Source organism: Colletotrichum scovillei (genome assembly GCF_011075155.1).
Source record: "Colletotrichum scovillei strain TJNH1 chromosome Unknown Contig00004, whole genome shotgun sequence".
NCBI lineage: Eukaryota > Fungi > Ascomycota > Sordariomycetes > Glomerellales > Glomerellaceae > Colletotrichum > Colletotrichum scovillei.
The window spans coordinates 1,222,406-1,250,151 of record NW_023336262.1 but is presented as its reverse complement, the minus strand read 5'-3'; the positions used below and the strand labels follow the sequence as shown (position 1 = coordinate 1,250,151).

Here is a 27,746-nt window from a genome sequence, read left to right as displayed (position 1 = left end):
TAAAAAACAATTCAATTTCGGAGGAACGTGAACAAAATATCATAACACTACTGAATCATTTTTTTTTTTTTTTTTGGATATGGTCCTCCGCATTTTATGTATGTTCCTAAACGTGAAGGGAAAATTGTGCCGCCTTCTCTTTCTGCAACGACTTCTTTAACTCACCTAACATTTGTATGGTCAAAATAGCTGTGGCCTTAATGTTGAATCAGCGGTAGAATAATTTGGTGTCACCTTCAATATTCGTTCATTACGGTAGATCGAACATTACCTACCTCAGCTGTACACATCCGGGATCAACCGCATTGGAAGGGAGCTTGATGACACCAGACTTCCTGCCTAAAATATTCTCATCTTTGACAGGTAATAGACCAAAAGGGCATCTTTGTAGAGGCTTCTACCAGAGCGGCTGGAAGTAATCATTATGGATCGTTATCGAGAATATGTTGTCTTGAAGTATTACCAACACGATGGGAATCAGTCACACTAAACATAAGTCTGGAGCTAATTGACGAGAATTTTGCGAGAGCTTCACGTCAAATCGAACGTGTTCGTAACCTAATTTAGGCGGGAGACAAACCGAGGCTGAGGGAACCACCGCTCTCATTGTGAAGTCCGAAGACGGAGCCGTGACATGAGTACCTTATGACATTGAGACCAGGGTATTTAACTCAAAGCGGGGTGGAAGTTTATCTTTCTCGGACGTTGATGGAAGGATTGGGTCTGATGTTACTGAAGAAAGCATGTCGGGTAGAACAACGCCGACGAACTACAAGTTGGAGTCATCTGATGAAAGCATCCTCGTCGCCTCCACCTTCGGAGCACAGCGCGCCGACAACAAGATTCAGGCTTGCGGCACCGTGGTAGCATCCACTTTCCCCAGTTTCCCCGGTCATTATAGGAACCCCAGAGAGTCTGACGTGGGTCATCTGGGGGGAATTCTCCGACGATATGTCACGTCTTCTTTATGTATAATCATGCTCTTTGCTTCTGCAGCTGCAAGTCTTGACCTCTTGTTTCTTGAATTATAATGCCCCTACTTCTACCCAATTCCCAGAACAAGGCACTATAGTCGACATGGAAATCTCATATGGCGCAGCTGGTAATCGGAACCAAAGTTTTGGCCTCAATGACGAGCGTCACTAAATAGCATTACTAGGCTACAAAGGTCTCGTTCACGAGCCATACATCTTTTTTCTCGCATGTTTTGCAAGCATTGGTGGTGTGTTATTTAGGTAAGTTTCCACGTAGCCTCCTGGCATTTCTGATGAGAAGACAACTTGAAGTGCAAAACTGATCGAGGCCCCTTCAGTTACGACCAAGGTGTAATCAGTGGCGTTCTGGTGATGAATAACTTTGTCAGTCTGCGTTTAACCCCTTTACCGCCCGTGGGTCTCAACAACCTAATGGCTATCCTTACAGGCCAAACAATTTCCAACCCTCTCTGAAGATGCGACTCTCCGAGGGTGGATGGTGGCAGTACTCACACTGGGAGCAATGGTTGGCGCTTTGGTCAATGGCCCAATTGCTGACGCCCTGTCTCGTCGCTGGACTATTCTCCTAGCCAACATCATCTTCCTCATCGGCTCGATCATCCAAGCTGCGTCGATCAATGTTCCCATGATGTTCATTGGCCGCTTCATTGCTGGGTTGTCGATCGGCCAGTTGTCCATGGTTGTTCCCCTGTACCTGAGTGAGCTCGCGCCGCCAAACCTTCGAGGAAGTCTTGTGGCGCTTCAGCAGCTTGGTATCACAGTGGGAATCATGGTTGCCTTTTGGCTAGATTACGGGACCCAGCATATCGGAGGTACAGGTGACGGTCAGTCTCCTGCAGCTTGGAGACTCCCACTGGCTCTCCAATGTGTGCCTTCGGTGATACTCGGAGCTGGGACTTTCTTTTTGCCATACACCCCGCGCTGGCTTTTGATGAAAGGTATGGATGATCGAGACCATAGGCGATTAGCCGTATACTTACGTTCAACTACTAGATCGCGAGGAAGATGCGCTTGCCACCCTCGTCCGCATCCGGCGTGTTCCCTCAACAGATGCTCGGCTTAAGCTCGAGTTGACAGAGATCAAGGTCGCAGCCCGATTTGACATCGAGACAACCGCCGAGTTGTATCCTGGCGTGACTTCACGCCTGAAACTCACGTTGGAAAGATACAAGTCGCTATTCGTTATTCGCCATCTCAATCGTCGCTTGGCGATTGCCTGCCTCCTTCAACTCATACAACAATTTACCGGTATGTCCTTTATTTGACTTGATTGTACCACTTGGTTATGTCCCAAGTCAAATGGAAATTCCAGTGCTTCCTCAGCGAATGACTAACAACACGGTAAGGCATCAACGCCATCATCTATTATTCGCCAACAATCTTTCGAAATATAGGACTTTCAGGCAACTCCGTAGATCTGCTGGCAACTGGCGTTGTCGGTGTCATCAACTTCTTCTCCACCATCCCCGCCATCATGTTCATGGACAGATGGGGGCGGAAGAAAGTCCTCCTCATCGGTGGAGTCGGGATGGGGGTTTCCCAGCTCATTGTTGGAACTCTTTATGCTGTCTACAAGGACAGCTGGGGAAGCAATAAGTCGGCTGGGTGGGCTGCTGCGTTCTTTGTATGGGCCTACATCGCCAATTTTGCTTTCAGCATCGGATGCGTCAACTGGATTATGCCTTCGGAGATATTCCCGCCTGGAGTCCGATCCCAGGCAGTTGGTCTTGCGATTGGAACCAATTGGCTGAGCAACGTAAGTCAATACGAAATGTTGATGGTCTATCACGCAAAGCTCACATTTAAAGTTCATCGTTGCTCTGATCACTCCCCGAATGCTCGAGGCGATCACATTCGGCACATTCTACTTCTTCCTGGGTAAGTCAGAAACTCCTTGGACTGTCGAGTGCATGAGATAATACTAACTTGTCAGCGTTCTGTGTGGTTCTCATTGTATGGGTCTACTTCTTCGTCCCCGAAACCAAGGGAGTTCGGATCGAAGAGATGGACAAGATTTTTGGTGGTAATCAAGGAGAAGCAGACATGATCAGAATGGCAATTATCAGGCAACAGTTGGGATTGATTCAAGGTGATGAGTTGAAGAAAGAAGTTAGTATGGGAGTTAGCGAGGTGGAAAAGGCATGAAACATCGATATGTATTTTATTCGGTGTTCGACTCGAGCTAACAAGCTCTGAGAACTTTAAATTAGTGATTAATGTCGAAGATAGCCTTCTGTACCTGGCCACATCGCACTCCATAGTCAGGGGTGCTTAGGAGACTGTACATCCAGACTGCATGCCTAGAGGATAGCAGATTCGAGAGGAGTCTAGGTGTGTCTTTGCCTTGATCGTGCGTTCCATCATGAGCCAAATGATGATCGGTAACACTCCTCCTGGAGTAGGCACGACGACAAGATTGCTAATGTCGTGCACTTCAGGATCCAAATCACCCATTTTGGTCTTCACATCAAAACCGAGGTCAACTACCAGCTTAACCCCGGATCCAATCATGCTCGGTTTGATGGATCCGCCCTCGTTCCGTTCCGTCATAATAACGAAGTGGCGCTTGGAATCATTCCAATCGATGTCAGCCAATTTACTATCGATCGCTTCCAGGATTTCGACGTGGGGAAGATGGCGTGTCAAGTCCGCCTTGAAGCCTGGCGTGATGATGTTGGTGCCTCCCACCAGAACGATGGTCAGGTCGAGCATCCAGGCTTTTTGGTAGGCGTCGAGTAGCCGTCTCAGGGCATCCGCTGCAATATTGGTCGCATATCCCTTTGCGTATTCCTCAATGTGCTTCTTGGTGTGAATGCTACCCATTATTTCGTGTTCCTCGAGATGGTGGGGTAGAGGTCGCTGTATTAAGATGCCATGAGTGGTTTCGTCTTCATTCAATTCCGCAATTTTATCGAGCGTCTCATCGACCGACGCGTCAGGCGGAAGTCGGTGTGATATATATCGAATACCAGCCTAAACATCTTAATATTAGTTGAATCCTCTCACTCCATAGTAGGTTGAGTGATGTATGTACCTTAGCAGCCACCTCGGCTTTGATCTGCAGGTACTCTTTCGCGTCGCTACCAGTGTCGAAGTATATTACTCCTAGCGTTGGTTCGGTACCATCCCGCGACCTGTGTCGATAGCACCATCGGTCTATGTCCGCAGACACAGGGAACCCTTTGAGAAGGGAAGCGCCGGGGACATGTTCGAAAGTAGGCTGAGATTCGTGCTTCTCATCAATGATGGCATCCCCTCCAAGTGTGCTCAAAGACATGGCGAAGCGCGATGCACCCCAATCAGAGGCACAAATAGACACAATATCAAAGAACCAGCTACGAACCAAAGCTCCTCTGACGGCATGCGTCAGAGGCGACAGCCCGATTTTGATGTTCTGCAAGACGCGTCGAGCATGGGGGTTAGGTTGCCTGGCGCGACGGGCCGCGGTGCTAAATGAATGTCTCAGAATCCCCGACTGAAGACGTCGATCTCGGTCTGCAAGAAGCCTCAGCAGCTAGCGCCGGTGGGGGTGTGTCACACGGGAACGTCCAAGATTTTCATTCGTTTGTCGTTTTCGGGGTGAAAATAGTCGCGCCATTCTGCGGCGAGCCTATGTATCCTTTCGGCTGTGCTGGATGCCAGCCAAGCAAGTCTCGATTGGGGCATATTGTGCGAGGAAGACAGATACCCCAAGCTGCGAAGAATTGTGTCCTACTATTACACAGATGATTTACGTAGTAGCGATGTTCAATCGAGTTTATTCTAGCTCCTTCCATCTAGATCAAGCTTCGGCATTCTTGTTGGTGCTCTGCTTGCCGCGCCCAAAGATCTTGCTTAAAAGCTTTGAACACCACCTTGTCACTGTCGCAATCCCAAAAGACCATCCCCGGATTCTAACAGTGTAAACGAAGAAGTACACAAGAGCCCAGTTGGCAACGGCAAAGGCAATCAAGATGCCAAAAGCTGGCCACTTATCGCTATTGTGGACATTGAGCGTCTGCATGTACTCGCCGCCGTTGTTGTACGGGCAGTAGCCGCAGTTGCTAGTCGCGTTAGGGTCTTCTAGGTAGCCTGTCATCGCGACCTCATTGACGAATCTATCGGCGTATTGACCACACGTTGAGCCTGGAGGCGGATTGAACCTGGCAAACTCTGCAGAACTGCACTGCACTACTGCCGGGGGAAGGACGGCAGAGAGGACGCCTCGGCTGAACCAAGTTGTTGGGTTGATGTAGTACATCCAGTATTTCCAGAATGACGGCATGGAGGCGTAAGGCACCAGGATTCCGTTGAAGATGGCGATCATGACGAAGAAGAAGGGCAAGATCTGTTGATATCGATGTTAGACCGGAAATCACAGCACATTTAAGGTCCAATTGCTTACGTTTGACACCGTCGAGTAAGAAGGCCCGAAGGCGGAAATCCACTGGCCCCAGCTGGATTGGAACAGAGACCAGACCAGAACCATGAGATAGGTATAGCCAGAGACAGACGAAGTAGCCGGGAAGCCGACGGGGAAGTACCACAACAGCCAGTAGATGGTGGCAGATACGATAGCCATGGGGATTTCACAAACGACGTTGGCTGTGCAGAATGCAACCCAGCCATATGTGCGACTAGGCAGTTCGCGGTCTTCCCATAGATCTCGGTTCTGGAAGAACTTGATCACGACGCTGTTGACAACTGTGGGAGGTACGAAGAAGATGAGAATAATGGCACTGAACATGCGGTTCTGCATGCCTGCGATGTCGTTTCCAAGCATCCAAAATGTCTACCAAGAAGTTAGCTCCTATCACGATTCCGGAGAGGAGCAGTTGCCAAACTTACGAATCCGTTGAAGATACCCATGATTGTATGCACAAACACTCTGCTGTACATGTACTGGGGCTCTCTCCAATGTTGGACGAACATCCTCCTCGTGAGAAGGAGGCACTGATAGGCAGTTGAGGCGGCAAACTCCGTCTGCGCCGTCGACCTCTCTGGCGGGGCCTGTCTCTCGGCAGTGATCTGATCGATTTCTGCAATAATCGCTCGGTGCTCCGCCGAGTTGCGCCACTCCTCGTTCCAGTCGATGCGCTTGCCGTCCTTGACCGACGATTGCGATGCCGTCTCAAGGATGAACTCAGCGACGTTGCGGCTTGGGGGGCAAGGGAAGCCTCTCTGTGTGAAGTAGTCGATGACAACTGAGCCATTGGTGCCGACGGGGCCAAAGTAGAAAGTGTTGCCGCCTCGGTTGAGGGCCAAGATCATGTCGAACTGCTCGATGAGATCGGAAGAGGGCTGGTGAATTGTGCAGATGATGGCTTGCCCAGCGTCGCAAAGCTTTCGGAGGAATCGGACAATGGAGAATGCAGATTGGCTGTCGAGACCACTCGTGGGTTCATCAAGGAAGAGGAGGAGACTCGGTTTAGCAGCTACTTGTATGTCAGTTGAGATTCTCGGGTGGAGAAAGGACTTCATCAGATGGAAGGCTTACCGAGTTCAACTCCAATCGTGACTCTCTTCCTCTGCTCCACTGTCAAGGAAGATATGATGGCGTGCTGCAAATCACCCAGTTCCAGAAGGTGAATGATCCGATCCACGTACGCAATCTTCTCCTCACGAGGGATCGCGCGTTCCTGCCGAAGAAGCGCAGAAAACTCCAATGCCTCTCTGATCGTGGCGGTACCCTCGTGGATGTCTCTCTGCTCACAGAAACCAGTGCCTCTCTGGAACTCAGGCCCCAGGCTAGCCCCGTTCACAAGCATATTCCCCGTCACGACACCAATCTTCTGTCTCTGGGCGATGGTGTTGAGAAGGGTCGTCTTGCCAGCGCCCGAGCTGCCCATCAGCGCGATCATCTTTCCAGGCTTGGCGTATCCGCAGACGCCGTGCAAGAGTTGTCGTTCGCCGTTGCCGTAAGGTACTGTGTAATTGATGTCCTCGAATGTGAAAACACTTTGGCCGTCGCCGATGGGCTCAAATGCCTCTTCGTTCTCTTCCGCAGGCCCGCTCTTCTCGTTGTCCACGTTCTTGTCATCCCGGGGTTTCGCGAAAATCAGGGACTGGGCACCAGATCCCTTGAAGCGAATCGTGTCGACAGCCAAGACGGTCATGGCGAGGAAGAAGACGGTGAAGGCGATCATAATGCCAAAATTACGCCATAGGTTCGCTCTCGAGCTACATGTTGTCAGTGTGAACCTATGAGGGAGAAACTGGTATGCGAATCTTACTATTGAAACGAAGCCTGTAGATAGTCAGGACCGCTGACGATGGTGCTGCCCATGGTCGAGCCAGGAAGACTACAGCCTTGATAAGTGGGATCGGATCCGGGGCCGCGTGGCACGAGCTGAGACTCGCTGCATTGCATTTCTCGTCCAAAGAACTCGTTGGCTTGAAGGGCTTCAAATCCGTAGGCTACGGGATTGATGTAGTAGATCCAGCCGAACCAGATGGCGTCGCTGAGGAGATTGGGTTTGGGGATGACATATCCCGTCATGATGAACATGATGTTGAGGACTGATATTGTCAGTTAGATTGATCTTCAAGAGAGTTACTGAGCCGGATAAGCGGACTTACCGACGCCAACAAACCGGATAGAATCGTCAACGGTGGATGAAAGTGAGGCAAACATCCGGTACATGGTTGTTAGACAAAAGGTAGCCGTGTACACGATGAGTGTGTAGATCCAGAATTTGGAGGCGTCAACGTCGAATTGCGCCAAGAAGTAGACTGGTATGGAGAACAAGAGCGTCATGATGAGGATCAGTGGGAAGTCCAAGAGCATCCTCGCAATGACCACAGCAGATGGCCTGTAGAAGGCAAACACTCTCTGCCTCTCAATCGTCGTTCTACCATCAATCGCAGGGACGAGTTCTGCAAACTGAAGCCATCCGATAAAGGCAATCGAGAAGAAAGCCACACCGCCTCTCGCAAAGACGGAAGACGTGTCCTGTCCGGAGCCGTAGAAAAGCGACGAGACGATGAGACTGTTGGCAATGATGATGGCGAGCTTCGTGTAAAAGGAGCTCCGGTCACCCCACAGGAGCCATGCCTGGCGCTTGGTGCAGGCAGCCACTTGTTTGAAAAATGAGACGGTATAGATGGAATCGCCGATGACAGTCTTGCTCTTTGCGTCCTTGACGGTCGCTGCGAACATTCGGTGCTTGTCGTTGTTCGCTGACCTGCTGCCCCGTTCGTATTCCTCGACATCTTGGAGGATGCGCTGGTAGTGTTCGCTCTCCAAGAATGTCCGTTCAAGTTCTTCCGGTGTCTTTGGAGCCGTTTCTTCTCGGCCGGGCTGGAAATGACGGGCGTTCTTGTCGGCGATGGAAGTGAGAAAGTCGGCAGTAGTTCTGAAGGGCAGGTTTGTTAGCTTCTCAACCTTTTGATAATACGTCCACTATCACTCACTGTCTAGGAGGGCATAGGTATCCCAAGTCCTCAAAGTATTTCTTCGCCTCATCGCCAGGTCCCTGGAACAGCATGCGTCCGCCATCTATGACAAGGACCTTATCCATTAATTCGTAGATTGACTCTCCAGCTTGGTAGAGTGTCACGAGGGTCGTCCTCCCACTAACATCGGTGTAGACGCGGAGCGACTTGGCGAAACTGAGAGCCGTGCTGGCATCGAGTCCTCGGGTAGAGTTGTCCCAGCAAACAACAGATGCTCGTGTGGCTAGCGTCTCAGCCAGACTCACACGTTTCCGCTCGCCTCCAGAAACACCTGAGAATAGTCAGCAGAGGTTGCTTCAAGGTTGTCAGAAGTTCAAGCAACTCGCCTCGAATGTGTTCATCGCCAACTAACGTGTTCTTGGTGTGATCGATTCCAAACATTTGAAGAAGCGAATCGAGAATCAGTGGGATGGTCCATTGCTCTCTTTTCCGTGTCTTTGTCTTCAAGGCGAACCACAAAGTCTGCCAGACCGTGAGCGATGGGAAATGCCGATCGTCCTCTTCGCAGTACACGACTTCGCCCCGATACCGCTCCAGTTGATCTTCTGCCGGTATAACGCCATAATGTACTTCTCCATCGACCTTGGCGTATTCGTTCCGGTGATTGGCAATGGCCTTCAGAAAGGTCGAACATCCGGAACCTGGTCGCCCGAGAACCAGCATAATCTCCCCGTGTCGCACCGTTCCTGTCATGTTCCTAATGAGATCGACAGTCGGCTCTTTGTGAATCTTCAGCTTGGGAAAGATGCCAGTAATAAAGTGGTAAAAATCTGGTCCGAAAGTGTTGACTAGATCCCGGGGAAACGTCGTCACTTGCTTTGTCGATGATTCGATGCCCTTTACTGTCAAATTCTTGAAGGAAACACCTAGTCTCTTTGCTGGCCCGCCGCTCGGTGTGCGCATGTCCATGATTCCCCTCCTGAGAAAGTCGGGCAGGTCGAATGTGTCATTGCCAGATAGACTAGGTGCGATTGTCGAGTCGCTCTCTCCTCCGGCATCGCCATGGTGTTCTGAAGGCTTCAGTTGATATGCAGTAGAGTGGCGGTGTTGAATCGTGCTTAACTCCTTCTCAAGATCGTGATACTCCTCCAGTGCGGCGTTTACTGAGATTTCGCCTGCCGCATTCTCGCCCCAGCGGCCGTCTTCCTCTGGTATCGCGGCCTCCGCCATGGTGTTGTTGTCGAAATAGAAAATGAGAAAGACAGGGGTATCTCTGTGAGTGCGAAAGTCTATTGGTCAAGTTGATGACGCTGGGAGTCGGTCAGGTAGGTCGAGGTAGCTGGATAAGGAGATCTGGAAGAGATGGAAAATGCAAGTGATCAACAGCAGCAATAGCAGAAGGCTTGGACGTCAGGCTCAAGAAGCTTTGAGGTGAACCAGCTGGCATACAAATAAGCGTATCGAATGCACCCTGTCTATTATGTCAAGTCTTTGAAGGCTAAGGTAGACTCCGCATGATGTAGCCCACCGGCCGGCAACGTTGCCATTAGCGTCCTCAACATGCCCTCCGCGGAGGAAAATTTGTAATCCGCGACTGTCCGCCAGCATTAGCAGCAAGGGGTTTGAATCAGGATAGGGCATGCAGGGCTCACCCAAAGAGGGTTGTATCAAACCCTGTGGAGTAGTAGATCAAATCTCATCTGCTCCGTGGGAAACATTTATGACCAACGCCGAGAGTGAAAGAGTCGATGTGACCCTTATCTTGAGGGGTGAGGAAACCCACGCATAGTTTGCCATGATGACATACAAGCCCAACATTAATTTCCAGCCAACGGGGACTTGCATGTGCTTTCGTTCCGGCAACTCATACAAGCGCCCATTATTAATCCCCAAAAGGCCAAGCTCACTTTGTTTTTCACCAGAGACGGAATCCAAATTCCTCTGGGGGTGGGGCCGGGTTTTCTTTCGACTTTCGCCGTGGCGTCTCTAGCGTGGTGGCGGATCCCGCACCCAGTATTACACAGCATGCTGTTTGTGCCGTTGTTTGAAGCACGACACGGAGTTAGGAGGGATGGCGTTCCCCATGACTCAATTGACTTTCCAACTCCGCCATTGGCCGTTAGGATCTGTCTTGTTCTCTCTGTTATGACCGTTATTTCCCTGGATTTGGGGTGGTTTCATCACAGAGATAACTCCCCGAGCGTCATTGCCGCTCCATGTTACAGTACGTGATGCAGATTGCTCTTTTTGCACTAACGTTTTCCGTAAGAGCTGATGACTAGATCCACTCACGCCACTCTAGATACTGAAGTACCTGAAGAGGTCTTTGGTTTTATTAACAAACTCCGCACGAACAGACAGCTTTCAGAATTCGTTGCCGTCCAGACTAACAACTCGACACGATCCACTCAACTGCAGCTTGCTGACGCGCCCCACATGTTGCGGTCCAAGCTGATCGACGAGCCGAGAACGTGTGTTCCTTGTGTCGCAGCACAGGGCAGTTGGCCGGAAATCTCACGCATATCTCGTATCTTATGAGGAGCGTCCAATGATAGAAAGAGAACAAATGACTGGGAGCGCCTCGCCAGGCGGTGTGAAGCAGAGTCTTGGATGTGCGTGGTGCCAGTGATCCTCGTCTGCATCCAAAACTCTTCCTAAGTTCCTTTGATTAAGTTCAACGACCCCTCACTATCATCTCAGCCAGAGTTTGGGAACTTCTGCCGATAATCCGCGCCTAGGTTGCCATTCTCGGATATGGCTTGTGAAAGCTCCGATTCAAAGTGAAGTCGAGATGCATCCGCCTTTTGATTGTCTCCCGACTGACCAGCGACGCGTGCTCTCGACGCATACATGCATGCATTCAGGTAGCACAGCAAAGGGTCCAAGGGAGGATCGAAGACAAAATTGGTGACAACACCGGGAACCCTGGTAACCTGGAGATAAGCGGAATGCGGTTAAGTTGCTAAAGTCCGGTGAGCCGGCCCCACTCTTCGGGGACAAGTCCGGAGCTGAACACGGCTGACGTTCGGCAGATCTCCGGGAGGCTGTAGAGAAGAATTTGTTGATATGCTAGGCCCCCTTCTTCTTCTTCCGGAACACTGTTACTGGAGCAGAGTTTGAACTCGGGTGTCGTTGATGCCAAAATTCCATTAACCAAGAATTCGAGAGATCTCACCAAGGCGGGCTTCGTTGTTCATCTCAGTCAAATACCTGGTAGCTGTTCAATGGTCAAGGAAATTGGTGTTTTAACGCTAATATCAAAAGCTACTTATTTTCAAGGAAGGAATCTATTCCCAAGATATCTCCAACGTCTTCGGGAACTGGGAATTCCTTCTCAGTGGGAACCAGGCCTAACGCCACCAGCTCATCATCACCGACATCAGGCCGCTCGTCCAAGACTCTTTTCAGCTCCCGCACTCTGGCCGTCACGTCTTCAATACCAACTATTCCTTCAGCAACCCAAGCGCCGCAGATGCCAGCAGGAATCCCAATCTGAATGCTTCGATGCGAAAGCTTCTCCAACCGCACATCACGTTCTGGGTCCCATTGGACGCGCACCCGCCCGTCGCCCTTATCCAAACCGCTGCCGTGGGTTAAAACGCTTTGACGAAGAAGATCGACGAAATCGGCGTGGGTCATTTTGATCGCCAAGATGCGCTCCTGGCCGCGATCTTTGTATGAATAACCTGCGCGGTACAGCATCCATGCCCAGCTTGGTTTGATCCAGGTCATGCGGGTAAGTTTGAATTCTGGGGACGCGTCGAGTTTCTGAGCAGTAACAGCTGCCTCTGCGATGGCGGCGTTGTACGCTTGGTAGACCGTGATAGTCTCATCGTCGAAATAGGCCCTAATCTGTCTGAGGGGCGTTGTTGTCTTCGAAGCTTGGCCTCTGCTTGGTTGATGAGTGGTTGGAGCCATCTTCAACTCACTTGAAGATGACTGACGTGTTGCATATGGATGATGAGGGAGCAATCCAGAGCCAAGGCCGGCGGAGATGTCGACGGAGAGACAGCAGCTTTTCTGATCTTCAGCTCAGGTAACAGATTCACCGCCACGACGCCACAACGCAGCTAGTGAGTCACGCCGACCCAAGAAGAATCAATCTCATCGGCAACCAAGTTCTCGCAATCGAACTCAGCATGGTGAGCGCAACGAACAACTTAAGCACTTCATCTGTAGGAGTCTATGCTCTGCTGCACGCGTTCGCCAACGCTCTCATCAGATGGCATCGAGTTTAATGTCCGATTAGCGTACTTCTTATGCTTCGCAGGGTCCACCTCTTCGACAAAGATCCGAGTCACAGTCTCCATCTGAATGCCCTTGAGGCCAGACACGTCCCGGTCGTGCAACGACGTCTGACTCTCGCTACGGTCGTGGCTGGCCTCGGAGCCAAGCCTGGCGCGGCGCGAGGGTCTGCGAAATACGCTCGGCTTCCTGTTATGCGAGTCGTCTTTCGAAGCGCCACCCTCAATCCAGACCCTGTGGCCATACTGTTGGCCCAGGGGCGTGAAGTTGAACGTGTCTAGGCCGACGTTTTGCTCGTCGACGGGCGCGTCAAAGAGAATGCCGCTTCGCGTGCTCGAGAAGATGAGGACGTCGATCCATCCGTTGGAAGTGATCATGCAGCCGGCAAAGATGAGGTATTCTGCCGAAAGCTTGATCCCCCCGCTGCTGAGGATACGTCCCAGGGCCAGCGGCGCTGTGCATAGGAGGAAGACAATGGGGTAGAAGAGGAAGAGGATGCGCTTGTGGACCTCTGTCTTTTGGTTGTGCTGCGACATGACGTTCGGCAAGGTCGAAGGACTCAGTACGCCGTCGCATGAGGCTTCTTCCGCAGCAGCGGCTGCCTTCCTGGCGCTTCGGAATGCCTTGTCTGCCCGGTGAACGTGGACGAAGACCAAGACATACGAAACGGTTCCGGTAATGATTAGGGTGAGCATCCAGGCATAGTGTAAGTACATCCGCATTGCCTCATATTCTGAGTTGATCCAACACTATGACGGTTGAAGTAAGCATATGGTTGATGACAGGCTCGAGCCGGAGAGAAGGCCTTACCCAAGTGATGTCGCGGACATAGAAACCACCTTTACCAGCGCCGTTGTTGGTGATGATCACCCCAAGTACCGACATAAACAAAACAAAGAACCACAAAAGAAAGATAGTGCTGTAGAAGGCCTTGCACGAGATCTTGAGACCTCTGACAAGGGTGAGATAGGTGTGTACTGCGATAAACGCCACAAAGGCGGTAGACGCCAGGTCACCCGTAGAGATGAACCATCCCTGGGCCCAGCACGCGGCCGAGTCGTCGGTGATCTTATCCTCCACCAACCAGACAACGTCGAGGAAGAAAGCGCAGGCCTGGATGGCATCGGCAAAGAGCACGTTGAGTAGGAGAATGAGGAACTGATTCGGGACTCTCGATCCCTTCGTCTGTCCGTTTGCGTTATACTGGGCCTCGAGTTCGTGGGGTAGACCGGCGATGACTGGAACCTGTGTGGTGGTGGCAGGTAGCTGTTGTTCCTTCTTCGGGCTCGTCCTCCGATACCAACATACGAGTCTGCCAATTAGGTATACCAGGAGTGTGAAGGAAGTGACGAGAGAGAAAAACGAGAGCGTAACGACGGCTTTGAGCCCATGTCGAAGAACCGTCGGGAGCGGCGAGAGAGTGTGTGTTCGTGTGTACATGATTGCGGATAGTTACCGGTTCTTGGTATGATTATGAGATTATCATGACCGTCGTGCCTGCCGACCTTGCCCGTTGAACCCAGGTTGTTCCTCCGCCAAAAGACAAGTCAAAAAGAAAGACTACGGTGGTCTATGAGCCATCATGAAATGTTCACTCTTGGCGTGGTCTCGTTACTTGTACGAGCGAGCGGTAAACGCTGGTAGACCAATGTCCGGCATGAGATGTCCGACGTCCGCGGGGTAACGCCTCCCTGGGGAGCCTTGAAGCCCAACGGGCGCAACGTTCTTAGCTCGCGGGATGGCGTCCGGGAAGGCCAGGAGAACCATGCCTCTCTTCATCTGTCAAGATGCCATATGGCAGCGCACCCCATGCCTGGTTTGGCTAAGCCTCTGCCAATGAGTGAGAACTCTAAAATCAGTCGACGAGTGAGGTTGCCCATGCCAAGGTGAAGTTGACGAAGAGACCCTGCCAAGGTATGGAACAGTGTAGAGAACGCCGCGCTTGGGGTCCAAAACGGCCAGGGATCCGGATCGTTCGGCGTTCGGCCGAGCAGCCTAATTCGTCCATTCATCCCCCTCTCCCGAACTCATACCACCTATTCACAGTGACCACAGACATCGGCATTGTGCCTGTAAGCCAGCCCACCCATGCCTTCGTGCCGTGGGGGGCAAGGGGTAGAAGAGCCTGAGAGATCGCCTCATGAAAGCTTCTCGGCGATGACAGGCCAAAAGAGAAGCTCATAAGGGGCGGCTCGGCGTCGCTTTCGGAATTTCGGTTGATCTTAACAGCCTGTCAATTTCGAGGCTATCTCTCACAAACCCTTGAGATCTTCATCGCAGCATACGGAACGTGGGTTGCGGATGGCACTTAGACGAAAAAACTAACGTCGCCCCATGTTCACGGAGAAATTGGTCGTACGGCTATGCGAAATGTGCAGCCCACGCAAGCGAACAGACAGCGCACAGGAAGCAGCAGGCACGTGAGGAATAAAGTTTAATGAGTGGAGTTGAGCGTCGCTCCAAACTCTAATAGAAGCACCAAGTGGTCCCCGATGTGGAAAAGGAGACAACGAGGATTTTTTTCAGGAATTACAGGCTGGCTCGGTAGCATTCAACCGAGATTTGAAACAAGATCAAAAACATGCTCAGAGGAATTTGAAGCTCTTAGTCACCTATTACGGCTGGGTGGGAGGGCGGTGAGCAGCCTCGACGGACTTTTTTTGAAGCCGATTTTCCTTTGGCTTGATTGATATGGTCCAAAGTGGCACCCTTCTATGGGCGGCGCATACAAGTGCCATAAGCGCACCCGGCGGCTCTTCTAGAAAGAAGAGAGAGGAGACTTCTTCGCAAGGATTGTCACGTCATTTCTAAGAGCGTACATAGATGATTGTGTAACCTTTGCTGGAGTCATGTCCTCGTACCCACGATGGGGAAATTTCCACAATGTGCCATAACGTCGGTAACGTACTTCCTTTCAAGCGCTCGGCTAACCGTGTCGTTGCGAGTCAGAAGGTATCATTGGAGGCGGCTGGGCGAGATCTTGTTTCTCGCGCGACGAAGTGCGAGCTCGTGGCGAACAGGGTTAATCGTTATGGCGATGGTGAGTTCATAGTCATATCTTTTGCTTTCTCTCGTAAAGGCGGCTTGTCCACTACTTTGCTCAGAGTGCACCGTAAGTACTTTCCTTATTCAGAAAACCAAGAAAATCTTCTTAATTGCTGCGATCGCACAGACAATTGTCAACCACAGAGTACCTAGCCTAGCTTGCTGGAACTTGTCGTTGGGGAGACAACTTACGCAACCTGCCTCTTGTCACATTGGAAAGTGCAGGAGATGCCCGTAATTTCATGTCAATCCATATGCCTTGGCCCTTCAGTGATCTAATTGTTTTCGCTTGTAATGATAGAACCCACGGGCGCCCGCGCGCTTACGGCACCACTGTCTCGCTTGTTGTTCTATTGACATGGAAGTCTCCGGGGGTTTCACGATATTGGCGTCCGTCGGCGACACCGCTCAGCCCCGTAATGGACTTGTAAATGCCCCCGATTAAGGATTCGGAGCAATCTTTCTGACTTTAAACGGACTCGGCCGGTTGAGTTATGTAAGGTACGAATACAGCATGGAAACCATAACGTCGGCGATCTCAATCCAGCAAGGCCCTGCCAGATGCCACACTAGGCACTGTTCAATTCGTAGGGCACTGGGCAAATGGCTGGATATCCGGGATAAATCTTGCATAGAACCCGCAATCGAGCAGAAATTTACCCAGCATTCCCTCTAACACGGGGATTTGCGGAGTACGTCAAAACGCACACGCAAGACTTCAAAAGCTGTTCCATTCATACTATAATAAAGTTCTCATTTGGTGGCTTGCGGTCCGCTCAAAACAACAGGGGTGCACTGACCAGCCACCTCCTAAGTGGAGAATTATTGTGACTATTGTCTCTCTTGTCTCGTAAATCTGAATGCAGATGTAAGCCTTGAAAGGTAAATCGAAACGTAGACACGTATCCGAGCAGGAAGCCGCGATTGCGCGGCAATTCAGAGGTCGGCAGGTAAAGACGCGGACTTATCAATAGCCGATGAGGCGGAAGACTATGGCGGAAAGCTAGATAGATCGTTGCGGTCTTTTGACGCGCTTGTTCTCGTTTTCGCTGTCACAATTGTCCAGGAGAAAAATGACATGGCGAAGCAATATTTGCCGCCAAGGCTATCAGTCAGCTTTGCGGACCCAAGACTGATAGGAACTAAGTCCTGACAGGAGCCGCAGCACCCAGACTGTCGGGCAAAATGCATCTGCAAAACATCATGAACGCCGCGTGACCCTCCAAGTCGAGGGTTCTGGCCAGATTGTATCCACCTAATCGACAAACGAGGAGTGTTGGGATGTCGATCTCGGACGCTGTGGATAACAATGGTCTAAAAGCCGTTTTCGAAGGCCCACGCACAGCGGGCGTCGCGCTTGAATGCTTGAAGATGAACTCCAACCCCTGATATATCAACAGCCTGTTCACACCTAGCGGGTGATCGTCGCTCTCAATTCAAGATGGATCCACGGCGGTTTCAAGACCGTGAAAACTTTGTGCCAAGAACTCGATGAACACCCAACGCCACTCTCGTCCATGATACGGATACCTGATTGCATATCACAACTTGTATGCATTCTCAGTACTTGTAAATGCATTGGTGCCCGATTGCAACGATGAAGGGATAAGGTGCAATGAAACCGATATCATCATGCGATCTTCGTCAATTGCGATAGTTGCCACAGATCCGTATCTGATTGATAAGCTGAACTGTAACTAGCACGACATTGTTCCGCAGCTGCCGTTACGCGGGCAGACTCTCTATTTCTGGCGCGGTCGAGGCTGACAAGCGAAGAGGGCAGAATACAACTTGTGCCGTGTTGGAGAAGAACAGGGGCACTTCCGAAACCTACTACTTCTCTTGATTTCCTATTCCGATGCAGCTCATCGGGATCGAGGTAACAACGAAAGCGACAATTGCCTATCAATCTTAGTTGAGATGATTTCTACCATAATCATTCCTATCTCAAGGGCATATGCAACGTATCCGCGCCTCTTTTCACATTGTGACCAGAGCCTCACTCGCAGATGAAATGAAAGGCCCATTACCTGTGGCTCATGGAAAGACTGACGGAGACGTGATTTATCAGTTGTGTCATGTGAGCCCACAGGTGACATGCTAGAAAGGGGTTCATGTAAGCACGGTCAAACATAACGGTAGACCAGACAGTACGGTAATGTCAATTGGGATCAGATGAGGATGCACAGACGAGTGTCAGAGTATTCCAATACAGCTCCCTTCCCAACCGTTGGGATTGAGTGCTCTCGTGACCCGTACCCATGAGCATTCCTCAGTTTTTATCACACGCCTATGGTCTAACTCGAACTCCGAGCCTCGGAGGAACGGTTAAGACACGAGTTCCATGAAACCATCGTTACTATCCCTGCGCACTGGCGCAGCAAAAATAGATATCCCATCAATTGCTAGGCCGGCACCGTACGTAGTATCTTAAGGTATGTTGACTAATTGGATATTGACCCGACCCTATTTCCCTCATATAGGCCTATGACTAGTTTCGAAACAAAGTGGAAGTCGCGAAAAGACTGAGAGATATTTACTGACGCCTTTCAGCAGTTGATGGAATACGCTATATGAACACCACGCAGTCACAGCATGTTGACACGGAGCCACATAAGGTAAGTGGAATACCATGACATCCTAGGCGGAAGGTTTTCGGACGTATCCATTCGATTTAAGCGCGCATATGAGTGACATACTTGTGCAGTTCATCGGAGCCTCCTCCGAACCGGTGGGCGTCTTTCCCCACGATTCATGTCCGGTGATCACCTTCGGATACAACGAACGCGCAAATCACAGGCAAACCCTCGCGATTATGCTCGGGAGAAGTGATTGATATTTTGGGGCTGACTTGCTTTTATGAAGCTTCAGCCCTGCGCTGGAGATCTCACTCCATCGAACGAGTCCCGTGAGCAGATTGCTCGACTTCATGACGCGAGCTAGAACTCGGAGCCGTGCGAGACAGCGAGGGGAAATGTCAAAATGAAATTAGCGAACAGTGATCGGCGGGACGGAGAATAAGTCGCTATGGTATCCGCAAATTCCCGGTCAATGCTGAGGTGGTCTTTTACCAAGTCAATCAGTGTCAAGAAGAGAGCCTGATCCACAAGGCCATGTGCCAAAATGGACACCGTGAGCTTCTGTCGTCTGACGACATCGCAACATGCCATCGAGAGTTTTGAGCGAATCCGAGATTGTCACTAGCGATTGTAACCGATATACTGGAAGACTTTCGACGGGCTGGATTTGATATGCAATCCGCGTCCAGAGCTGATACTCGCCAAAAGATTTTCCTTTTTCAGACCGCATTCCATCATGAATTTACAACCCGTTGCTACTGTGACTTGATCATCTGTTCGAACTAACCACATCAATCTCCTGTCATGGAATCATAATACCATACGCTACAGCTTGTGAATTGATGGCTTGATACGTCATATTGCTTTGATGAACTCTGCCATTTCATCACACTCCAGACATCGTGATGTTCGGTCACCAGAATATCTGATGGTCTGGATGAGTCAGCTTGGGTAGACGGGATGATGACTCAGATTGCCGAAGCCGGGCCAGCGGTTAATCCGGAGGACGTCCCCCACCCCCGGCACTTGACGTCGCCCTATCAGAAGGCGCAACGATGAAAGCTGTTTAAGCTGACTCTGCATTTGATCCCTCAACATCGAAGCACCCAAGAGCTTGACCGCCTAGCGACTACCCCACTACCCCTCCTAAGTCGGAGTCAGTGGCAGAAATCCAATTGATTTGCGACATGACGCATCCAGGCCAAAAACTTTACTCTGTGGTTTTTCAATTTTACGGCTCAGTGACCTGATTGAGTCACTGCAAACAATCTTTCCTGCTTCCAATTGACGCCCTCCAAGTCACTCACAGTTTGCCTTTCTCGCACCGCGTCGAAGAAGTCGAACCCCTCGAAACGCCATCATGGTCGACCTCCCCGACCTCCCCGACCCCACCATCGACCTCGACTGGAGCGGCTACGTCGGCGCAATCCACGAGAGATTCCACAAAAATGCTCAGTCGCATCCCGACCGGCCCTGCGTGACCGAGACCAAGAGTCAGACGTAAGGAATTCTGAAGTCAAGCGCTGCTATACGTTGTCCTACGCTTGCTGACCTTTGGACAAGGACGCCGACGAGGACATTCACATACCGCCAAATCAGCGAGGCGTCCAATACAATTGCCAACCACTTGCACGATGCTGGAATTACCAATGGAGACGTTGTAATGATCTTTGCTCACCGGTCAGTTGAGCTGGTCTGCGCGTTCATGGGAACTCTTGTATGGCTCGCCAGTCTCCCGCTCAAGCTGCGCGCGCTGACTCACGTTGATAGGCTGCTGGAGCCACAGTAACAGTGCTTGATCCTCTCTACCCTCCTCAGAGACAACAGAGTAAGTACTATGTCCAATTTCACAGGTGATCTTGCTGACTTGATTAGTTTATCTGGAGGTTTCCCAACCCAAGGCTCTGATTTCTATTGGCAAGGCCGTAGACGAGAATGGGTACGTATCTACCGTTCTGCTGACCGCCTTGCAGCGTGTCTCATCTTTATTTTGCATTTCACTGACCTATAATGTCTAGTCCTCTTGCTCCTGTAGTACAGAAATACATCGACGAGGAACTGTCCCTCAAGACACAGCTCCCGAATCTCCGCCTCAGTGACGCCGGCGTGCTGTCTAGTGGCGAGCAAGACACCGAAGATCTGTTCGCCAGCGTAAGAGCCAAGGCCTCGTCTCTTCCCGACGTCATCGTCGGTCCCGATTCCAACCCCACCCTTAGCTATACATCCGGTAGCGAGGGAAAGCCCAAGGCTGTGCTGGGACGTCATTACGGCTTGACAAGATATTTCCCCTGGATGGCAGAGCGTTTCAGCCTCTCATCTGAAAGCGTCTTCGCCTGCCTGTCTGGTATCGCTCACGACCCCATTCAGCGAGGTAATAATGGACCCTGGCCCCAGATCTTGACACCCATGCTGACTTGATGGTTCAGACATCATGACGCCTCTGTTCCTCGGCGCTCAGCTTCTCATCCCTGCCAAGGAAGATATCCAGCACGAGAAGTTGAGCGAGTGGATGAACGCCTGGTCACCGACTGTAACTCATCTCACACCTGCCATGGGACAGATTCTGGTTGGTGGAGCCACCGCGAAGTTCCCTTCCCTGAAGCACGTCTTCTTCGTTGGCGATATCCTCACCACTCGCGACTGCAAGGTGCTTCGCAAGCTGGGCCCCTCATGCGCCATCGTTAACATGTACGGCACCACCGAGACCAGCAGAGCGGTGTCTTACTTCGAGATCCCCTCCGCCGAGGCCGACCCGACAGCTCTCGACTCGCTTGGTGATGTTGTTCCCGCAGGTTGGGGAATGCACAATGTTCAAGTCCTTGTGGTTTCTCGGGATGACCACAACAAGATGTGCGGCGTCGGTGAGGTCGGCGAGCTGTACATCAGAGCGGCCGGTTTGGCTGAGGGTTACCTCGGCGAGCCAGAGAAGAACAAGGAGAAGTTCATTGAGAACTGGTTCGTTGACAACGCCAAGTGGGTGGAAGCCGACAAGGCTAGCGCAAAGGGCGAGCCGTGGCGTCAATACTACAAGGGTCCCCGCGACAGATTGTACCGCACAGGAGACCTTGGTCAGTACCTCCCTTCGGGAGCTGTGCAGGTGTCTGGCCGTATCGATTCGCAAGTCAAGATCCGTGGGTTCCGTATCGAGCTGAACGAGATCGATGCCAACCTGGGAGGAAGCCCGCTCATCAGAGACTGCAAGACTCTCGTTCGCAGAGATCGTAACGAGGAGCCGAATCTTGTCAGCTACATTGTGCCTGAGATCGCAGAGTGGAAGCGCTGGTTGGAGGCTCAGAACCAGGAGGATGTCGAAGACGAGGGCGTTGAGATGGGATCGAGCGTGGTATACCTCAAGAGATTCCGCAGGATTCAGGCCGAGGTGCGAGACCACCTCAAGGCTCGTCTGCCAGTCTACGCGGTGCCCTCCACGTATATTGTGTTGCAGAAGCTCCCTCTCAACCCCAACGGCAAGGTGGATACCCCGGCTCTGCCTTTCCCCGATACCACCGAGATGATGGAGGATGCCTCCGAAGAGGACCTCAAGAGCTGGGAAGCCCTGTCTGAGACGGAAAAGACCGTTGCTGCGCAGTGGGCTACTCTGATCAAGGGTCTGAACGAGAAGACGATCAAGTAAGTGGATCAAATAATCGACCACGTTGTAGAGAAAATCGAAGCTAACCCATTTCCAGGTCCGAGTCGGACTTCTTTGACTGTGGTGGGCACAGTCTTCTGGCTCAGCAGCTCCTCCTCAACATCCGCAAGAACTTGGGCGTCGACATCACCATTGGTGTCCTTTATGCCAACCCTACCCTTAGTGCGTTGAGCACCCAGATTGACCGCCTCAAGAGCGGCCAGGCACCCGCAGTGGACAAGGCCGCCGAAGCCGTGTACGCCAAGTCGCTTGACGAGCTTATCAACACACTTGATGCCAAGTACCAGAGCGCCGACCCTGCGGCCTTGAGCCCATCGGCTGGCGCGACGTTCTTCCTCACTGGTGCTACTGGTTTCTTGGGCGCGTACCTGGTCCAGGACATCCTTAGCAGACAAAACACCAAGCTCCTCGTGCACATCCGCGGTGTCAAGGATACCTCTGCCGCCAAGGAGCGCCTTACGAGATCACTCAAGGGCTACGCCTTGTGGCAGGATTCATGGGCCGACAGGATTGACTGTGTCCTTGGTGACCTGTCCAAGCCCCGTCTCGGCCTGGACGATGCCAGCTGGAAGCAAGTCGCCGATACCGCGGACGTGATTGTTCACAACGCGGCGTACGTGCACTGGATTGCGCGCTACGAGCAGATGATGCGCAGCAACGTCCTGTCTACCATTGACGCGATGAAACTTTGCAACGAAGGCAAGCCCAAGATCTTGTCGTTTGTGTCATCGACCTCGACGCTGGACACTGAGCACTACGTCAACCTTTCTGACAAGGAGACGGCAACCGGTCGCGGAGCGGTCCTTGAAGAGGATGACTTGCAGGGCAGCCGCACTGGTCTCGGTACTGGTTACGGCCAGACCAAATGGGTATGTTGATCTAACGTGACTGAATCGGCAAAATGAAGCTAACTATTCTGCAGGTCTCTGAGCAACTGGTTCGCGAAGCCGGTAAGCGTGGCCTCCGCGGCGCCGTCATCCGCCCAGGATACATCCTCGGTAGCCGCCATGGCGGTGTTTCCAATACGGATGATTTCCTCATCAGACTGTGCAAGGGTTGCGTCCAGCTCAAGGCCCGCCCTCGCATCGTCAACTCAGTCAATGCTGTGCCTGTAGACCACGTCGCTCGTGTCGTCATCGCTGCTGGACTCAACCCCCTTCCTGGCGTCAACGTCGTCCACGTGACGGCGCACCCGCGCCTCCGCATGAACGAGTTCCTCTCGACGCTGAGCTACTACGGTTACGACGTCCCCGAGGTCGACTACGAGGAGTGGAAGACGCAGCTCGAGGAGTTTGTGTCGGCCGGTGCCGTCGAGAAAGATCAGGAGCAGAGCGCGTTGATGCCGCTGTTCCACATGGCTACGTCTGACCTGCCCTCGACGACGCGCGCACCCGAGCTCGATGACAGAAATGCCGTTGCTGTGCTCAAGGCTGATGCTGAGCGCTGGACTGGGGTTGACGACAGTGCGGGTGAGGGTATTACCCGCGAGGATATTGGACGGTACCTGCGGTTCTTGGCCGAGACCAAGTTCATGCCGCTGCCCACGGGCCGTGGACGCGAGCTGCCGCCGATTCCGGCGGGAGTTGCTGAGGCTCAGGCACAGTTTGGTGTTGGCGGTCGCGGCGGTGCGGCATAAAGGTGAGGTGCAGTTGAGGCAGCTCGCTACAAGAGGATGCAGCTTGGTCAAAATAAAGTCAAATAAAGTCAAATAAAATAGATATTTCAACTATTCATAACAGACTACCGAATTTCAATGGGCCAGTAATCGTCTCTATCATCCCAATATCGCACTGGTGACTTATATAGTTCTGGGGTGCAGCCAAGGTTGCCCGACAACATGCAGTTGAGATTCAAGCGTACTTACCGAATATCAGAGATAAACCAGACCCTGTTGCTCTTTGCGTCAAACAAGGTCTATCGTACGCTCTTTTTTCACCAGGCAGGGACTTGGCGCAGAGAAGACCGGAAAATTGTCTTGGCGACGTGGATGATTGGTAGGGTATATTGCAGTCTGCTGGGAGCTGCTTACAGAATTCAATGTCTGCTGCATCGCGGGCATCTCTAATCTATCTGACGGATACTTAGAGTAGACTTTCCGGCCTCCAACTCACTGTACCTATCTGAGCACTTCTGATGGATGAACTGTGTATGTAGAACCACCTTCAAAGGATCTCATCGTGCGTAATAGCGTCGTTGCAGTTGTGGGCTTTGGGGCATCGGGGCTTGGGACAAAGTCCAATTAGCGTAACGGCGGAGTCAAAGCGCCAATCAGCAGTGGGCGCGCAGATGTCTCGGTGCCATCCGAAGACCCCTAATGCTTGCTTCCCGCCCGTTGTGGGCATCTGGAGAAGGGAACACTTAAAGTTGGGTTTCTGTTCCTTTCTCGGTGAAGCTCGAGAGGTACCTCTTGCATCGTCTTTGTGTAGAAAATTCACCTCATTCACGTGCAGTATCATCACCCTGCCCGGAGCGCCATGTACACCGGATGACATGTAATGCTCTAGCTTCGCCGAGAGAGGTCGGGCTAAGGAGTCATGTGCCGAAAATCCGAGGTTCTGGCCGAGCTGACATTTTAGCGGGGCATCATGACGAATGACGAGCGAGTCTCAGCAGAGAAAGTGATACCCATTGCCCTGCTTTCTAGAGACACTGATTTACTATCTGCAATGAGATACCACCGACATGGCGTTATCAAGTACTGATCTTTAGAAAGACAACAAACACTCTTCAACTTTGACTTTACGCCACTGTATGTTGTGTTCCAAGAATGCAGAAGGCCGCGGATTAAATCGGCGCTTACGGCGGGCAGCGGACGATCCCGAATTGCGTGATTGGCCACGGTGCTGGTGGGGCGCCTTCTTTATCAGATGATCTAATCTGATCGGTCACCTCAGGAAGGCACCAAAAGGTAAGGTAGGCAGGTGCAGCCAGGTACCTAAAACCTGGAAGGAAGGAAGGAGGGACTTGTGTGTTGTCACCTTCCCCGTCCACGTCCACCTCAGGCTCCGGTCCTCGCCTGCCGTGCTGCCCACCCGCGACTGCCACGCCTGCATAGCCTGCTGACAGAGCATTCGTTGGTCCCCTGATCATGAGGCCCGGGGTGTCAGAATGCCAGCTGTGGGTGGTTGACTGAAATCCTTCCTGTTTGCCTGCACATCTTTTCACATCATGGCCGCCGGGTAGGGCTGCTGCCAAACGTCGCTTCTGCATCATTTCCCATGGACCTCTGCGGCCCAGTTGCCCATCCAGCTGCGAATCTCTGAACTCGCAAAGGTACGAAGACCCCAAGTAACCACCATCTTTCTCAACTTACCTGTGTACTACCTACGCAAATAACCCCTGCTGACTGGACCCCCCCTGAGCAGGCTCTCGATACGGATACACAGCCGAGAAGAATCTTTCCTCCTAGTCCCGCCGATGACTGCGCATGCTACGGTCGCGAGCTTCCATCCATCGTTGAACTCGGTGTGCTGCACGGGGACGTTTGTTAACGAGACATCACGCAAAGAGGTTGCCCAGACCTCTAGTCCCTTACCTCATCTCCGCCCGCGGCGCGCGTCCCAGAAGTACCGAGACATAAGGTTTTCGCCAAAAAGGAACAACGCAAGGGAGAACAACAACCGACAGAGATATGTCGAAACTATGGTCGAAGCGCCGCCCTTCCCCGGGCGGCGAGACCTCGCCGCTCCTCGAGTCCGACCTCACTGTCGAAGCACCGAGCCAAGCCGACGCAACCCTCCACTCTCATGATGCGCCCTCGGGCGGCGTCGCACACTCCGATACCGTCGCGAACCAGATCAGCAGTGCCGAGCGCGTCTGGCTTTTTGTCGGGATATTCCTGGTCGGCTACGCCTATGGTCTCGACAGCCAGGTGCGGGGAACATACCAGCCCTACGCCACGTCAAGCCTCAACCTACACTCATCCCATTCAACTATCAACGTGCTGCGAAGTGTTATCGCTGTGGCATCGCAGCCCACTGCGGCCAAGGTCGCCGATATTTACGGCCGCTTCGAGACCATCGCCGCCTCGATCCTATTCTATGTCGTCGGGACCGCCCTCGAGGCCAGTGCGTCTTCGGTGGAAGTCTTCTGCCTCGGTGCCGTTCTGTACCAGATTGGCTGGACATGCATCGTCCTCCTTCTAGAGGTCCTCGTGGCCGACTTCTCGTCGATGCGATCTCGGGTCTTCTTCAGTTACATCCCCGCTATTCCCTTCGTGTTCAACACCTGGATCAGCGGCAACGTCACCTCGGCCGTCTTGAGAGTCACATCATGGCGCTGGGGCATTGGAATGTGGGCTATCATCCTGCCCATCTGCTCCGTCCCGCTCCTCACTAGCCTCTACACCTTTGGCCAGCGCTCGCGAAAGGCTGATCGTCATGCCGAGTCGAAGAAGGCCACCATTGACCTCTTCCATCAACTCGATGCCGTCGGCCTTGCTATTCTCATTGCCGCATTCTCCTTCACCCTGGCACCTCTGACTCTGGCGGGAGGAACTGTGAGCCACTGGAAGAGCCCGGGAATCATCATTCCGCTCGCCTTTGGGCTGCTTTGCATTCCGGCCTTCATCTTCTGGGAGCGCCGCTACGCCCAAGTTCCACTCATCCCCTTCCGCCTCCTCAAAGATCGTGGTGTCTGGTCAGCCCTGGCCGTCCGCAGTCTTCTCAACTTTGCTTGGTCGACGCAGGGGAACTATTTATACACCGTTCTTGTCGTGGCCTTCGACTTTCCTATCGAGACGGCCACCCGCATCTTGTCATTCTTCTCCTTCTTTGGCGTTTTCAGCGGTGTCTTGATGGGCGTCGTCATTTATAGGATTCGAAGACTTAAGGGCATCATCATCACTGGCGCTTGCATTTTCACGGCCTCCTTTGGTCTTCTCATATTATACCCCGGAGGAGCTTCTTCTGCTTCACAGTCTGGTCTTATTGCCGGCCAAATCATTATGGGTTTGGCGGGTGGTCTGTTTGCGTACCCAACACAGGCCTCCATCCAAGCGTCGTCCGATCGGGAGCACGTTGCCGTCGTTACGAGTCTCTACCTCGCCATCTTCAACGTCGGAAGCGCCCTCGGAAACTGTCTGTCGGGAGCCATGTGGACGCAACTCCTCTACCCCTCTCTCGAGTCTAACCTCGAGTTCCAGTCGAACAAAACCCTGGCGGCGCTGGTCTACAATTCGCCATTTTCCACCATCGAAGATTACCCAGTTGGCGGAGAGATCAGAGACGCAATCATTGACAGCTATCGTGGTGTGCAGAGGCTTCTGTGCATTGCTGGACTGTGCATCTGCGTGCCTATGGTTGGCTTTGCTTTTGCGTTGAGAAACCCGAAGCTGTCGGAGGAGCGGGTCCAGCCAGAGGCTTCGGCCGAGTCGGACTGATCCATACGACTACAAGAAAGACGACATAGTGTCTGTCATTACAGACTTCCTTTTGAGACTTCCTTTTGAGACTGATCCCATTTATCGAATGGGTTACGACACATACCTCAGGTATCAGAATTGTTGCTGCACAAAGAAATCGATAGAGCAAGCGTTGGATTTCTCCATTAGATCACTTTTCGGTTTACCACTTCATATTACAGCGTAGCCTGCCAACGCCAAAGACTGGCACAAATATTATCTTTATCTATCATTGCTGCATCAAAGTTTGGCTCAATATTATCACTCAAATCCGCTGCTACGTAGTAGCCAATCCCCTGATCACCCCTTGTAGTGTCCCACCTACGTCCCTACGTAGACGGAGCCTTGAAAAGCCCGTATTATCCAGACACAATCTCTCAGGAGTTGCATATCCATGTTGCTTTCAATTAATCTTCTTCATAGAGTTTTGATGGTTTTCTCGGCAGTCAGGGGGT

At 52.0% G+C, this 27,746-nt stretch overlaps 7 protein-coding genes across 7 annotated transcripts; 3 read left to right on the top strand and 4 right to left on the bottom strand.

Annotated features, from left to right (window-relative positions):
- Positions 1 to 1,077: 1,077 nt before the first annotated feature.
- HER10_EVM0011539 (sugar transporter) lies at positions 1,078 to 3,140 on the top strand (the record flags this gene model as incomplete). The annotated part of the gene is made up of 9 exons (XM_035480968.1): positions 1,078 to 1,102; positions 1,160 to 1,235; positions 1,313 to 1,358; positions 1,423 to 1,767; positions 1,798 to 1,933; positions 1,989 to 2,243; positions 2,342 to 2,751; positions 2,804 to 2,873; positions 2,929 to 3,140. The coding sequence occupies 9 exons, from the start codon at positions 1,078 to 1,080 to the stop codon at positions 3,138 to 3,140; spliced, it is 1,575 nt and encodes a 524-aa protein (XP_035335383.1).
- A 126-nt stretch (positions 3,141 to 3,266) lies between these two features.
- On the bottom strand, positions 3,267 to 4,272 carry HER10_EVM0001228 (uncharacterized protein; the record flags this gene model as incomplete). The annotated part of the gene is made up of 2 exons (XM_035470983.1): positions 3,267 to 3,968; positions 4,030 to 4,272. The coding sequence occupies 2 exons, from the start codon at positions 4,270 to 4,272 to the stop codon at positions 3,267 to 3,269; spliced, it is 945 nt and encodes a 314-aa protein (XP_035334628.1).
- Positions 4,273 to 4,776: 504 nt separating this feature from the next.
- On the bottom strand, positions 4,777 to 9,599 carry HER10_EVM0003325 (ABC-2 type transporter; the record flags this gene model as incomplete). Its single annotated transcript, XM_035473005.1, has 9 exons — positions 4,777 to 5,322; positions 5,380 to 5,766; positions 5,823 to 6,409; positions 6,472 to 7,154; positions 7,208 to 7,493; positions 7,554 to 8,101; positions 8,132 to 8,329; positions 8,388 to 8,700; positions 8,756 to 9,599. The coding sequence occupies 9 exons, from the start codon at positions 9,597 to 9,599 to the stop codon at positions 4,777 to 4,779; spliced, it is 4,392 nt and encodes a 1,463-aa protein (XP_035334795.1).
- Positions 9,600 to 11,633: 2,034 nt separating this feature from the next.
- HER10_EVM0013064 (uncharacterized protein) lies at positions 11,634 to 12,287 on the bottom strand (the record flags this gene model as incomplete). The annotated part of the gene is made up of 1 exon (XM_035482434.1): positions 11,634 to 12,287. The coding sequence occupies one exon, from the start codon at positions 12,285 to 12,287 to the stop codon at positions 11,634 to 11,636; it is 654 nt and encodes a 217-aa protein (XP_035335510.1).
- A 251-nt stretch (positions 12,288 to 12,538) lies between these two features.
- On the bottom strand, positions 12,539 to 14,054 carry HER10_EVM0003440 (uncharacterized protein; the record flags this gene model as incomplete). Its single annotated transcript, XM_035473115.1, has 2 exons — positions 12,539 to 13,363; positions 13,425 to 14,054. 2 exons carry the CDS (start codon positions 14,052 to 14,054, stop codon positions 12,539 to 12,541), a joined length of 1,455 nt encoding a protein of 484 aa, XP_035334806.1.
- Positions 14,055 to 19,425: 5,371 nt separating this feature from the next.
- On the top strand, positions 19,426 to 23,636 carry HER10_EVM0004143 (L-aminoadipate-semialdehyde dehydrogenase). The gene is made up of 8 exons (XM_035473795.1): positions 19,426 to 19,738; positions 19,802 to 19,955; positions 20,009 to 20,066; positions 20,114 to 20,177; positions 20,257 to 20,609; positions 20,665 to 21,868; positions 21,928 to 22,759; positions 22,813 to 23,636. Exons 1-8 carry the CDS (start codon positions 19,599 to 19,601, stop codon positions 23,524 to 23,526), a joined length of 3,519 nt encoding a protein of 1,172 aa, XP_035334855.1. The 5' UTR covers positions 19,426 to 19,598; the 3' UTR covers positions 23,527 to 23,636.
- Positions 23,637 to 24,814: 1,178 nt separating this feature from the next.
- HER10_EVM0012888 (major facilitator superfamily transporter) lies at positions 24,815 to 27,502 on the top strand. The gene has a single exon (XM_035482267.1). It carries the CDS (start codon positions 25,522 to 25,524, stop codon positions 27,268 to 27,270), a length of 1,749 nt encoding a protein of 582 aa, XP_035335492.1. The 5' UTR covers positions 24,815 to 25,521; the 3' UTR covers positions 27,271 to 27,502.
- Positions 27,503 to 27,746: the final 244 nt, after the last annotated feature.